Source organism: Aythya fuligula, chromosome 6, assembly GCF_009819795.1.
Source record: "Aythya fuligula isolate bAytFul2 chromosome 6, bAytFul2.pri, whole genome shotgun sequence".
Taxonomy (NCBI): Eukaryota; Metazoa; Chordata; class Aves; order Anseriformes; family Anatidae; genus Aythya; species Aythya fuligula.
The window spans coordinates 22,782,668-22,796,350 of record NC_045564.1 but is presented as its reverse complement, the minus strand read 5'-3'; the positions used below and the strand labels follow the sequence as shown (position 1 = coordinate 22,796,350).

Here is a 13,683-nt window from a genome sequence, read left to right as displayed (position 1 = left end):
CATCTCTCCCAGCTAGACTTCAAATTTGGACACTTGGAATTTCCAAAATGTTTGGCACTGGAATAAAGAATATTTTTATGTTAAATAAGGGGGATAAGCTTGCTTTGCCTATTTGAGAAAGAAGAAAAAGAAGGTGGTGAATATTTTCTTGGGTGTTTTTTACACAGCTTTTTTTTTTCCTAAGAAGATAGCAAGTTAGTTACTTAAGAGGGTTAATTACATAGAAGTACATACTCAAAAGTGGGTATGCTGAATATTAGCCCATAGCAGTAATTAAATGCAAGAGTAGATATATTTGTTTGATCTAGTTCCAGTAATTTGTGCCGAGCAACCTACATGGCTGTATCGGAATATTATTTTTAATTCAGATTAGGAAACCCTACTCATGCCAATAAATCTATGAAGCTAGGGAAAGCCACATCACTGCAGATTATCACTCTTCATGTAAGCCCTCAAGGTTTGCTCTGGGGAGTCCAATTTCAACTTCAAGAGCACATGATACCTCCTATTCTGATAGTGCTAAAAGCACAGGAGACGTTTAAATATGGTGAGAATATTGTGAGATTCCTCCCCAGGACTTCCATCTTCCACAGTTCCAAGGGGAAAGAAGGAGTCACTTGTTCTAGCTATTGATGTACATGACATCTATACCCCCAGAATGTTAAAGCTCCTATATGCTGAAGCATGGTTTCAGTGAAACCACACAGTCAGTACCTCTCAGGAAAACAGATACCTTCTGAAATGTTCTTTGAAAAACAAACGGGAAAATTCTGAATAGCTGATAAAATTTGTCCCACATCATCGCCCTTTCACACTATGCTTTTCCAAAACGAACCTGCTCAGTGTCTACAAGAATCTTGCTCTTCAAGTGCAATGATTTACATGTATTAAGAGGTCTTCTGGCATACGCATCTTAACAGCAGACTCTGGCTCTAATTTATTTAAATTATTTTGACTCTGCAGACTTACCTGTAGGCCGCTGGCATATACCCAAGAAATGCCTGTCAGCGCAAGCAGTGAAATTCCATGTTCCAACATACTGAGACTTGGGATCATTGAGGATTACACCACATTGATTGTTAAATTCTTCATCAAAAAGCTGAAAGTCATAGACACACTTATCAGACAAAAATAAAGTATAAACATACTCGCGTAGAGAAAGTGAAAGAACATGAGGCTAGGAGAACTTGATCTGTCTGAACTTGTTTAAGAAGTTTCAAAGGAGTGGTGCAATGCAGCTTGCCTATTTTACAAACACTACCAGGTGCTTAGACTCAAAAAGAATTCATAAGCTAAATATGGGGGAAGAACATTAAATGAAAAAAATTAACACTTAAAATCTTGTTCGTGGGTGTGATTCCATTATACTTATTATGCTTCGCCTTGGTAGAGCAGCATGCTAAATACCGATGCATGATGGTTTACAGATGCTAAGTATAACTGAACTAATAATTATTGATGGCATCTTTTTGATGACTGTTTTTATGTAGTCTTTAAATTGCAGATAGCAATTACAGAAGTCTTTAAATAGTTGTGGTTTTTTGTTTGTTTGTTTGTTTGTTTTTCTTCACCTTTCAGTGTTTCATGTATCAGTTCAGAAGACATCATACAAATAAAGGTCCAAATAAACAGAATTCCATTACTTTCAGTCACCTTGTCTGCTAATTAAAATCACCACTTGAGGGATCTGGTCTTTTTTTTTTTTTTTTTCCCCCCTTTTACTTTTGAAAGTATTCCAACTTTCATTTTTCAATAGTCAAGAGAAGTTTAGTAGTCAAAAGTCAGAACTTACATCCAGAGGAATTTTCCTTAGTCTTCCTGTCAGGAGTGGGTGAAAATTACTATACAACAGCTTACTCCCATCTATCCATTTGTTTTCTCTTGTGCTGAACAAAAACTGCAAGCCAATCCAAATATCTTTTGGCATTTCAGGAAGCAAGGATGTTATAAAATCTGTTGGACAAAACAGTAAACATGTACACATTGTGGTTCAGACAACACCTGAAAAAACACTTTGCATAAATAAGGTAACCCCCACTTTTATCAGCTTCATTTTCCTAGTCCTTTAAGATTCCCAAATGCTCATCATTGCCTTCTTTCATAATCAACCCCAAAGGCATTGTCTTTTATCTGAATGGAGTAGTCTATTGTTATTTGTCCTACAAATTTTCAGCTGAGGAGCAAGGAGTATATTTAACTTGTTTTTGCCTTCAGTGCTTTGTACCCTTGCAATTACACAAATTTCAGAACCTGCTTTTCCACAAGTCTGCATGATCTTCTATTGTCTCCCTGCAGAGAGAACTTGAGTTCTCTCCTTCCCTCTCCAAACTGATGAAGGAAGTCATAGCTCCACCTTCCTCTCCTACTGACATACCCCATAAGGCAGAATCATTTCTTAGGTTCTAGCAGAGTTTGCCTACCCCATCATCAGAGGAAGTAAGACTGGACAAAGGAAGCAAGGATTAGATGGAAAAAAAAAAATCAGACAAGGAAATCTTAAACCAGAGCCCTCTTACCAAACATTCTGGAATGAAACAATGGCCTTCAGTGAACCCCCCCAGGCACCAAAGGCATTCACTCAGTTTATCTAGATCAGGAAGACAAACTGAAGCTATGTAATTAGCTGCTGCTGACATGTCTTAACTACTGGCCACATGCGAGCCTCAGCCTATTTTCTAAGCGATACAAATCCGTGGAAGATTTACATGTCAGAACTAGCCACCCTCCTAACACCAATGGGACCAGCCCACAGAAAGAGGTAAGCTCATTTACAATTGCACCTTTATTCCATGTACATGGACTTCAGTACTGGCGGGAGGAATGGCAAGGGACAAATAAAAACTGCAGTCTTCACAGTACAAAGTCTACAATCTCAGTTGTTTTTAACAAGCAAAGCAAAACATGGAAAATTTTCATTCAGCAGTGACCCTTCTCTCCTTGTTCTTTAATGCAAGGTTTTACTTTTTTTTTTCCCCCCAACTGAATTTCCATGTTTCTAGCAGCACAGACAACAATAGACAACACATTTTTAAGCAGTCTTGGATTTTTAGAATGCTCCTAGTATGCCTGTAGATAAACAAGTGATTTTATGTTCTTGTTCTTAAGCAGAACTATATTGAGTTTGGAAGAGAAGCTGCACAGTGAAAGTGCCCCCAGTTTACCATACCTTGCTCAGCTTGATTTGAGATAGATGGAAGTGAACCTCCAAAAGTTATACACTTTTCATTAGCTGCATTAAATGTTAAATATTCAGATTTCATCTTTAGAAAACACTGCAAAATAAACATAAGAAAAGGGTTTTTTCATACCTAAGAAACAACTCATAAGAAAATGTTTCTAAATCAGCCTTAAAATCTCACTTCATTTCCTGTAATAAAATGTAACTATTTTTCTCAAAAGTATGGGAACCATTACTAGCTAGTAGAATAGCTAAATACAAAAATTATTAATAATCGCACTGGGTAGCTCATCATTCACAGCAGAGGATTAGAATTCAATAACTTTTAATCAGCTATATCAGGATCGTGTACTGTTTTAAGAATGCGAATTCAGATATGTTAATTGAAGTCAGACTGGGATGGCCAAGAACCTTTTACTGTAACGCATTATCTTTTGCGAGAAACTAGATAGGAATTCAAAAGCTATATTCTGCAACGACTTGAAGTAAATTTGCAAGTCTTGGCACAATGCAATGTGCAGATTTGATGCACACTCCTTCTTATGTACAGGGAACAGCAACAGGTCACATAATAGGAATCAGTCTACGACTTCAAATGACTACCTTGAAACCTAGTACTAAAGTTTACTATAGTATGGCTTTTGATTTCTGTTGGTTCATTCTTAAAAATTTCCTCTAATTCCTAAGCAAGTTAAATCCTTAAGGTGACTTAGGAAGCAGAAATCTCATCCTTTCCTTTCTAATAATTTTTTTCTTCAAAGCAGAGCACGAGATTAGATAATAAAAACAAAGTTCTTGGATCTAAGTGTATGGTGAGGGGAAAATGAAAATCCTGAAGGTTACTGCTTTAAAATTTAAAAGCCATCAAAAACGAACAGAGAAGTAGAGGAGATGATTTTAATCACTGCATGTAGTTTTCAAAAGCCACCTTCCAGTTCATTCCAGAACACACTGGATACTTCCTTGCCTCTTTCAGCAGGGCTCTCCAGCTTAGTGGACTATTAAAAATAAGTAATGATAATTGATCAGTGTTTTTTCTGTACCTTATTCCGAAACCGAAGCCAATCCTTAGGGCAACCTCCTGTGACTGGGCGGTAACTGGGATCATGTTTCTCCAGTAAGGAGGCATTATTTTTCTCACAAATGAAGGGCAGTTTCATGTTACAGTTAACTGGATAGTCTGCAAAAATGTAAGTTTTAAAAAACAGTTATGATAATTTCTGTCATGCTCTAATTGCCACACATATTTTGACATGATGAAACGCACAGCAAAGTCCTTTTCAGTGCAACTACAGGGAAGTATGATCCAACATAAAGCTTTAAATGCAACAGGAGAGCAAGAGACAAATGTAAATGATTATATCAGACAATAATATATCATTCCTAAAGGTACAGATTCTGATGTTTCTTCCAGCAGCTACACTTAACATAAGTAGAGGTAACTTCAACAAACAAAAGATGAAATTAAAATATTTTGAATATGAGGACATTTTCTAGCATAGAGGATGTGTAATCTAAAGTCCACTAAAGCCAAAAGAAATTCTGAGTCTGTCCTGTAGTGTTTTACATGATTCCAGAATTAACTGGACTGTCTTCCTAGTAAAGTTGAATTTTTGGCAGAATAATGGGGGAAACGTGCTTTAAAGTGGAAATGATAATAGACATATTTAGTCTCTACAAGGTACAAAATTTTCCCAATGTAAAGCAATGTTGAAAATAGAAAAGAAGGCTCAAGTAACACCAGATAGCATTTAAATTACTTCACGTACCTTTTCCATTATGACTCCACTACTTAATAATTTGCATCTCCAGCTACATATTCAGTTGCAGGTATTCAGTCAAACTACTCTAACACCACTCAATTTCCAGAGCTCATAATATGTTGCATACACACAAAGAAGACCAGTGAAACAGATTTCACATAAATTAATTTATGTCACAGGAGTGACAATCAAACCATAAAAAAAAATTGTCATATGAATTCAGGTTTGCCTCTGGACATCAAGAAATATTATAATAGCTTCTACTATAAAGAAATAAATTATTCAAAATTGAATCAGATAATCATCAAGAAGCCATTCACTTCTAACTAAGCATCAGTGTGCATTTTTTTTTTTTTTTAAACATAACAATGACAGAGAGGGGAGAAAAATTGAAAACAGCCATACCTCTGTACCAGTTCTTTCTAGAAACATACCAGCAATCCCTCAGGAATCGATCATGGAAGCGTGGAAATAACTGTAAACTGGATACAAACATTTCAGAGTCAATCTCCAATCCAGTGTGATCTTCAGGTGGAAACTCTGATAGCAACAGAGCCAGTACATACAAAAATTTGGGCTGGTAATTGTTTCTAGGAGATGCCCTACAACACTGGAAAGGACAGAGGGGGAGAAACTAGACTAGGAACAAACATGTGGTAGGTTCAATAGTTATATACCATGCCCAAATTAACTATGTTAAGGAGATGTGCACTACAAGGGTAGATTACTCATCGCATGCTGCAGTTGCTAGCACACTGTGAAGACAAGCGAGGATAATGGTCAACAGCCCACATTTATCCTTTCTAAAATGTTTTTGAAGTAGTATATCACTACAGTATTTTGGCAAATTAAGATTTTTGCTTATAAGAAGCTCATGATCCTTTGCTGAAGCCACAGACAGCACAATGCAAGGTTTGCTGTGAGGCATCCCAGCTCTACGGGAGTACAGTATTAGCAATCCAAGACTTTCACATTACCTAACTAGGAGAAAGGTGTCAAACTGATTTCACATTTCCTGTTCTCAGATATTCTCACCTATCCTCAAAACCAACACTTTTTTTTTTTTCCAGAATCTTTTTCAGTTCCTCAATTATTAACAAGAAAAAACTGGGCCTAAAATCCAATAAAATTATTTTAAAGATCAATTGAATTCATTAGCTATTAGGGCCCTGTATATTAATGATTCACATGACAAGACTAAGATGTCAAAGCCCAACAACCTGAAATCTATAGGACTGGAGAGACTTAGAAGAATTGGATTATGAGTTAAGTTGTTCCTTTTCATCCAAGTCTATTAATTTACACATGTACACATACAGTTGTGTATAAATCATTGATGTTGATGCTTTGTAATGGGAACAGAACCCAAGCATTGGCAACTCATTAGAATATTTCAACAATATCTTGAAATATACTTACTTTTTAAGTATATATACATACTGTGCTAACTATGACTTGCACCACATAGTTCTCCTACTCTCTCTGCTCTAGGTACTCTGTTGTCTATGCTTAGTATTGTCAGAGTAGGTGCAGGTCCATGTAAACAGATGTGGAGAACAGTGTTCACCAAACAGCGCTGTACTGTTTCCTAGCTTAGTTCCAATTTATCTCATCTCTTCAGGATGATACAGAAGTGATCTTTTACAAGTTTGGGGATGAAACATTTTCCTTTAGAAACTGTTCTACTTAACTATATGCCTAAAAATGGCATGAAAAAAGTTTACAATAATAGATTATTCTACATACGGTGAATGATAGCTGTAGCCATAATCAATAAACTTCAGCCACCACTTTTGTTCGCTGTTTGATAACTGTGGGGAAAAAAAGAACAAAATGGTATTTTACAATCCATAGAGACTGATCTCCAGACTCCATCATCAATAAATCAGTAACAAAATTAATTTGATTTAAAATGATTTTTTTTTAATAGTGCAGATTTACAATTATTCAAGAATAGGAAAAGATACAGTTCAAGATGCATATGCCAGATAAACAGACGCCTACATCTAATATAAGAAAAGACACTTTCCACACTGTTGCATAAAGCTATAAGAAATCTTGCATCAGTTTCATAAGTGCATACTACACGCATCATTCCTGCAAAATTCATAGCAGCAACACTACCGGGCAACCAGAACATCACTGCAAGCTGACCAAAGCTGATGTGGTTCCACAGAATATCCGAGGACGTCCCTCAGAATAATCTCATTCCTCCAGTAGACAGCTCAAAAATTAATAGTTTATAAAACGCTAGAGATTTTGCAGGTTAGATTCTCAATTTCTCCTGCTTTCTCCTTTCTCCTTCCAGATAATTTCTCATTCTCAGGATAAATTTCATTAAGAGACTTTGCAAACTGCTAATTTCATGTTTTTGTAAGATTCCTTAGAAGAACGCACTCATGCTATGAACACCACAAACCCCTTTCACAGCGAAGTCTATGAGGCCAGCATGCATTCTCTCCTCAGTTAAAAAAATAAATAAATAAAATACATGCTACCCCATACATAAAATTAACAGCTGGGGCAATTGTTAGTCAAGTATTTGCAGAAAATGTGGAGCTTACATGATGGTCCTGTTATGGCATTTTCTATCCATTTGGAGATTTATTTTTTTTCAGTTGCTGAGGTTATTTTTACATTTAAACATTCTTTTACAAGACTGACATTGTATTCTCTTTCAATTCATATTTTGGATTTAAAAACAATTAAAAGCTATTAAGGCCAATAGGATAAAGAAAGAAATTAAGGACTAACATTTTCTTGTATTGGAAAAACCGGCAACAGTATTTCCCTGTAGTGAAAAGTATCTGTTAGATAAACTTCCTTACCTTTTCTATTTGAGATAGTATTGTCCTGAGTTTTGGGTAAGACTCCACAGAGGCTAGATCGCTATCATTTTTTTGACAGTAGGAAATAGCTTCTTGGAAGCTCAGGTTTTTATCTGGTACAAACCATAGCTCCGCACCATCAACAACAAGTGGGGCTCCATGAATTCCAATTTCATCTATACAGAAGAAGTATCACACGCATAAGAAATCAATTCTGAAAAACTCTTTTTCTGAATGTAATGAGAAATTTCAATTTGACACTAGAAAAAAACACACTTATTCTTGCATTTGGATCTCTCTCAGAATCAAATCCTATCAGTCATGACCTTTGCTGTCACCAAAAAGATATTACAGCAGTAATATAACAAAACTAATAAAAGATATACAGTAGTAACAACTATATACATAAAGTGTTAGAATTCACAAAAAGTCCATTTACCTGGTACATACCACTCAGGTGTCTTTGGAGTGCTACCTGTTCAGAGGAAAAAAAAGAACAGTCACTTCAAGTTCACCTTATAACGAGACAAATAATGGTCACAAACAATGGAAGCGATAGGTTATGCTTCTGGGTATGCATGATGGGGGGCAGAGGAGGAAGGAGAAAATTCATGCATAGATAAAATAGTCTAAAACAAGCTGATTCAAAACTAATGGGTGTATTCCATACCTCAGTCTTAAATATGTGTGCTTTTTATTTATTTTTTTGTTTCCCTCTATAAGAATTTGCATTTTCACCTCTGTCTCACAACAATGAGAAGCTTGTACACTAACTTTATAGTACACTAACTGTACCAGAAGAACAAGCAAGAGGCTCATTCACCTAAAGTAGAAGCAGACTGTATAGCCAATATGCCTATAGTTACAAATATCACTTGGCTTATATCACCTCACCTACTGAGAAACCACTTTATGGCAAAAGAAAGAAAATGTGAACAGTGATACTGCATCCGCCTCCTCATGGTCATTTTTTGATAAATCTATGAATACTTTAGGTGCATGTCAGTTTGTGTATCACATAGGCAAGGCATCTCAAATACTGACTTCTAATGGTTCATAGAGAAAACAATAAAACATGGGTTGCAAAGCTTCTGCTATTGTGCAATAATGACCGCTCAGTGACAGATACCTTCTTTTCACTACTGAAACATAAAGAATACCAAGAAAAGTGATGAATTTCTGAGACTTATAACCCTAGTTCTTGGTCATATTTCTTTGCTGCCTAGTTCATATCTTCTAATTTGATAATGAGCAATATTTCAAATATGCTTACCTCCTCTCAACTAGTTAGATGTATTTCACAAAAGCTGTTAACACAAAGGAACTAAAAACCCAACACTAAACTCTTTTTTATGAAATGTGAGTGAATGCAGTTTACCTTTTGTAATCTGGCAGACCCATTCGAGTTTAGCTTCACAATCAAAAGGCTTGACATAAAATTCCAGGTCTCTGCCCTCATGGAAATAAAATCTCCAAAATGATCGCCGTGAAAATTGAAAAGTCTGTATAAAAACAGGAACAGAAAAATCAGTTAATAGAGTATGGGCCTCTGTAATGTGAAATGAAACTGTATGAAATATCTTCAACAAAGTCAGTAGGTGTTATTGTGGCATCAGCCCCATACAACTTGAAAAAATGAACAGATACAACTGTAACTCTTTAAACTGTAATTCTACATGCTAGCCAAGATTGTGAAGCAATTGTGTAAGCGGCTTAAGGTCATTCTAGGTATACAAGTCTATTCTTGCAATGTTGTTTCTTCGCTATTTTGTAGCACACACAATCTCATCTATGCTTATTATTGAATTATCTGCTGGAACTTCTTTCCCTGAAATAAATTTTAATTTCTCCTCAAAAGAAACACTCATCTGAATCCAGCATAGGAATAATCTTTCTTATCTAAGATTATTACAATCAGCTTTAAGATCTGACTTCACTCTTGCTGATCTCTCCAATAAGGAGAATTTTGTATCATTTAGTGAAGGAACACATGCCTAGACCTAGCAGATAGGGGAGGGAGGTTGCTATATTCACAGTGCTATATTCAGAGTGCTATCCTCTCATCTGATGCTTCTATCAGCCTAATGTTAAAGATGACAGCTCCTCAGCCTGGGGTCACAAACACAAGAGAAGATATTGAAGACTAATGGCTGTGAAGAGAAGCAAGGGGATACAACTATCCTTTTAGCAGAATTGGTTCCAATTTGGTTAATAGAAAGGAGAGTATTAGAATTATCTTACAAAAACTCTCAGGTAACGCTTCAGAAAAGTTAAAGGCCATTTTACAACTCATGCCATCAAGACTGAAATAAGCAACGAAGAACATAATTCACTAGAGGCATGACATTTTGAATTAAAACCTGACACAGCAGTTACAGTCTATTTCACAAAGCAAACACAAGCATAAATACTCTATCCTGGCTACTGCATCCCTCTACTTTATGTTTCAATGATTTTCTTAATTTGCAGTTCAGAAAAACAAATCTAGATCTTGAAACTTGTAGAGTTGTGTTTTTTGTTTTTGTTTTTTACTCCATTTTACGTTCTTAAGTGTCACTTATAACATTCAACAGATATATAGCATGCCAATATGTAATCGAGAACTGAATTATCATTAAAAATATTTTGTAGATCAGAAGTCTTATGACAGGTCATCATTAGCATAGCAGTCAGTTTGTTAAAACCACTTAAATAAGGGAAATGCAATATGAGCTGTAGATTAATAAAGAGAACACTAGCAACTTTTTACCATACAAAGAAAACATCTCAGCAGTCAACCTAAATCCAATATATAGCTGGCAGGAATATTTTTTCCAAGTACTTTCATGTATAAATAAGCATGCTGTTATTAAAAACCTTTCAAACTAACCTTTAAAGCAGCACAATCTCTTGTGTTATATTCATCTTCCAGAAAATCACGTGGCATAATAATACTAGTTACCTACAGGACAGACAGGAGGAAAAAACAATTACTTCACAACTATTTTTGCTAAAATAGTCCCCAAAGGTAACCATTTAAACTTGTGATCTCATTAAATTTATCACTATTAAAACACATATTAAAAGGCAGTAACAAGATCAAAGAGTTTTGAATCTGTGTACCTGTTATTATAGAGAGAAAAAAAATAAATAAAATATCTTACAATTTCAGACAAATAAATCACTTGCAGTTAAGAAGTTATTTTTGGAGAAGCCTGCTCTATCGAGAAGATGAGCTCATACCCCCATCACCCCTCCCTTTGCCATGGCATGAAGACATCTTGTTCTCTCTGCTAGCTCTTAGATTTTTATTATTTTATTTTCATTAAAGTATTTTAATGTGATAGAGACAGAGATCAGGTTAACCTTATTAAAGTTATGCTTTTAATTGGAAATCTGCCTGGATGGTAGCTCTTAAGTGCACAATCTTCTGAATTACTCATCTGTTGAAGGATCTGCCATATCTTAATTAGAGGATTTATCAATTTATTTTCAATTCAGCCCAAGCTAAAACAAATGAGGACATGACATTTCTTGGTTAACTTACGGGTTTATCATCGCTCCATTGCCAGGTTCCCAAAGAATCTGGACTCCTCTTATTCATTCCAATCCATACCCATCTGTCATTGCTGTAAATAAACAAAGTAAAATCTTAAGCCAAATATATGGTTCAGCACATTTAATAGAAAAACTGACCTAAGTCATTGCGTTACTTAGGTTTGAGCAGCAAAGCCAAGAGTTTACTCCTGCAAATTGTAGCAGGTCAAAGAGGAAAACAGGCCTAGAGTCAAGGTCCTCTTCCGCGCTTGTAATAGGATTTGTAGGTTAATTTTCTGCGTGGGCAGGGACAAAAGACTAAATCATGTAATTCCTTCATTCACTGCATCAGTTGTCTCTTGATATGCTCTTCTTCCAGAATCACACACTATTTATTTGGCTTGCTTCTCCTTGTCTGTCTCCAGGTCACCTCTCATCAGCTCAAATATACTCTTCCTCAAACTACGTGAAAACTTCTGCCTACACAAAGTAACTGACTTTGCATTTCCTGTATGCTTATCAGTAATATAAACAAAGCACAGGTACGTATTTCAACCGTGCACCTTCATAAAAGAGGCCCGTAACACCACTGACCTCAACACTTCCTTAAAAGAAAGGTGATAGATATTTCCTCCACTGTACCGGATTACAGTCAGAACTGCATTTTTACTTTTACTTTTTACTTTTTTTTTTATTAGATTTTACTTTTGTTTTTCATAAGCAAGGGATTTATAAACTGAAACTTTCAGTTACGCTGCAAGACACAATTTAAGAAAAAAAAAAAATGGGGTTTACAACAGAAATACTTAGATCTGCAGTAACAACTTTGACCATACTCTTCACCACTGCTTATCCAGGATACCATGACAAAACGAAGTATGTGTCAGACTGCAAGTTTAGTTTTGTACTGCAGCCTTTACTTTTGGAAGTATCAATTTGGTTCTAGCTACTGACATTTATGACAATTTACTCCAACCCACTCCCCTGCCCAAGAAAAGTAATAGATGATATCACCTAACAGCAGCAGAGGAAAGATGCTAAGGTTTTTTTGTTTTGTTTTTAGAAGTGATATCACAGCTGATGTGAAATCATACTGCAGTGCAGCAGTGAAGAAGGCACACTCATCAACATGTTCTGACAGAGATAATGAAGCATCAATGCCACAGTACAGGGCTCCTAAGACTTTATCTAGAGTACACTCCATCAATTTATGTTGCACCAAATACGTAGAAGGATATTTGAGGCCATGCAGAATATTTGAGGCAATGAGAGTTAAGTTTATTTAAAAGAATTAAAGGTTTTCTTTTCTAGCCTTGAAGAACAAAGGGAAGAGATATAATTGTTCTTTACATCATATTAGGACACTAGGCTCCTAGGAGGAAGAACTATCTGAGGAAGAAGGACACTGTGTCTGAAGGAACCACAGATCAGAAGTAAATTTAGACTCAGCTGGAAACAGGTTTCTGACCAGAGGTCAGGGCTTGGAGAAGTCACCCAAAAACGTAGTGATGACAAACTATCTGAGTGATTTTAAGATAGAACTTGGCAACTTTATGAACATAACTTTATTACATGGAGGGATGGACTTAAACCCAGGCTTACCAGCATAAGAAATTTTAAGAAATCCCAGGGCAACGTGAAAAATTTATTTGCTAAGAGCGTGCCCCTGCCTTCCCACACACATCACCATAAAGATGCTAAACTGAGCATGAAATGGCTGACACAGCAGCACCAAGAAAATAACTGGAACAGCCTGGGAGATCTCAAGGATGTGTTTCCAAGACCTTTAGTATCAGAGTGGGGAAAAAATAAAAACAACAACAACAACAAAATCACATTCCAACAGTGGGTTCATGAAAACAGATCTGGAAGCTTGCCCTTGGGACTCAGGCCTATGACAAACAACAGCACAGCACAGACAGAGTACGTAGGCAAAGCACATGAGAACCAGGAAGGGCAATGGCATTTTACTTGGTAGGGCTCCCATTAGGAAAAAAAGAAAAAAAAAAAAAAAAGAACAGCAGCCACCAATAAATCTCACCCTTCCACACACCAGCATTGATTTCTGACATCAGTGTGATATTGTGATCACACTAGTGTGATCTTACCATACTGAACAGTCCTTTAATAAAACTAAAGAGCCTTTAAAGAGCCTAAATGTTCTACATCACTCCAGAGGGAAAACTGTAAGCCATTCCCCAGCTGTCAAGCAGCTAAGTGGCTTTTGGCAATCTGCCTTTAGGATTTTGTTGTTCTGTGATTATTCTTTCTGATTATGAATCAGACACCGCTTAACTCTCCCCTCCTGGTCGTCACCTTCAGGCTTAATGCAGTTTAAGTAATTGATCATCACAGAGTAATATCCACTAAAAAGGAAGTTTGAGACACTCATTTCAAA

The 13,683-nt window shown here is 36.2% G+C and overlaps 1 protein-coding gene across 2 annotated transcripts in view; it reads right to left on the bottom strand.

Moving 5' to 3' along the window:
- LY75 (lymphocyte antigen 75) overlaps nucleotides 1-13,683 on the bottom strand; it is a 47,141-nt gene that overhangs the window by 14,954 nt on the left and 18,504 nt on the right. For both annotated transcript variants that reach the window (XM_032190615.1, XM_032190617.1), the window contains exons 14-24: nucleotides 11,296-11,377; nucleotides 10,639-10,710; nucleotides 9,148-9,271; nucleotides 8,209-8,244; nucleotides 7,770-7,945; nucleotides 6,688-6,752; nucleotides 5,347-5,423; nucleotides 4,222-4,358; nucleotides 3,167-3,272; nucleotides 1,793-1,953; nucleotides 970-1,099 (exon numbers count right to left, since the gene is read on the bottom strand). In XM_032190615.1, the coding sequence (XP_032046506.1) occupies nucleotides 970-1,099; nucleotides 1,793-1,953; nucleotides 3,167-3,272; nucleotides 4,222-4,358; nucleotides 5,347-5,423; nucleotides 6,688-6,752; nucleotides 7,770-7,945; nucleotides 8,209-8,244; nucleotides 9,148-9,271; nucleotides 10,639-10,710; nucleotides 11,296-11,377 (1,166 nt within the window). The remainder of the gene's footprint in view (nucleotides 1-969; nucleotides 1,100-1,792; nucleotides 1,954-3,166; nucleotides 3,273-4,221; nucleotides 4,359-5,346; nucleotides 5,424-6,687; nucleotides 6,753-7,769; nucleotides 7,946-8,208; nucleotides 8,245-9,147; nucleotides 9,272-10,638; nucleotides 10,711-11,295; nucleotides 11,378-13,683) is intronic.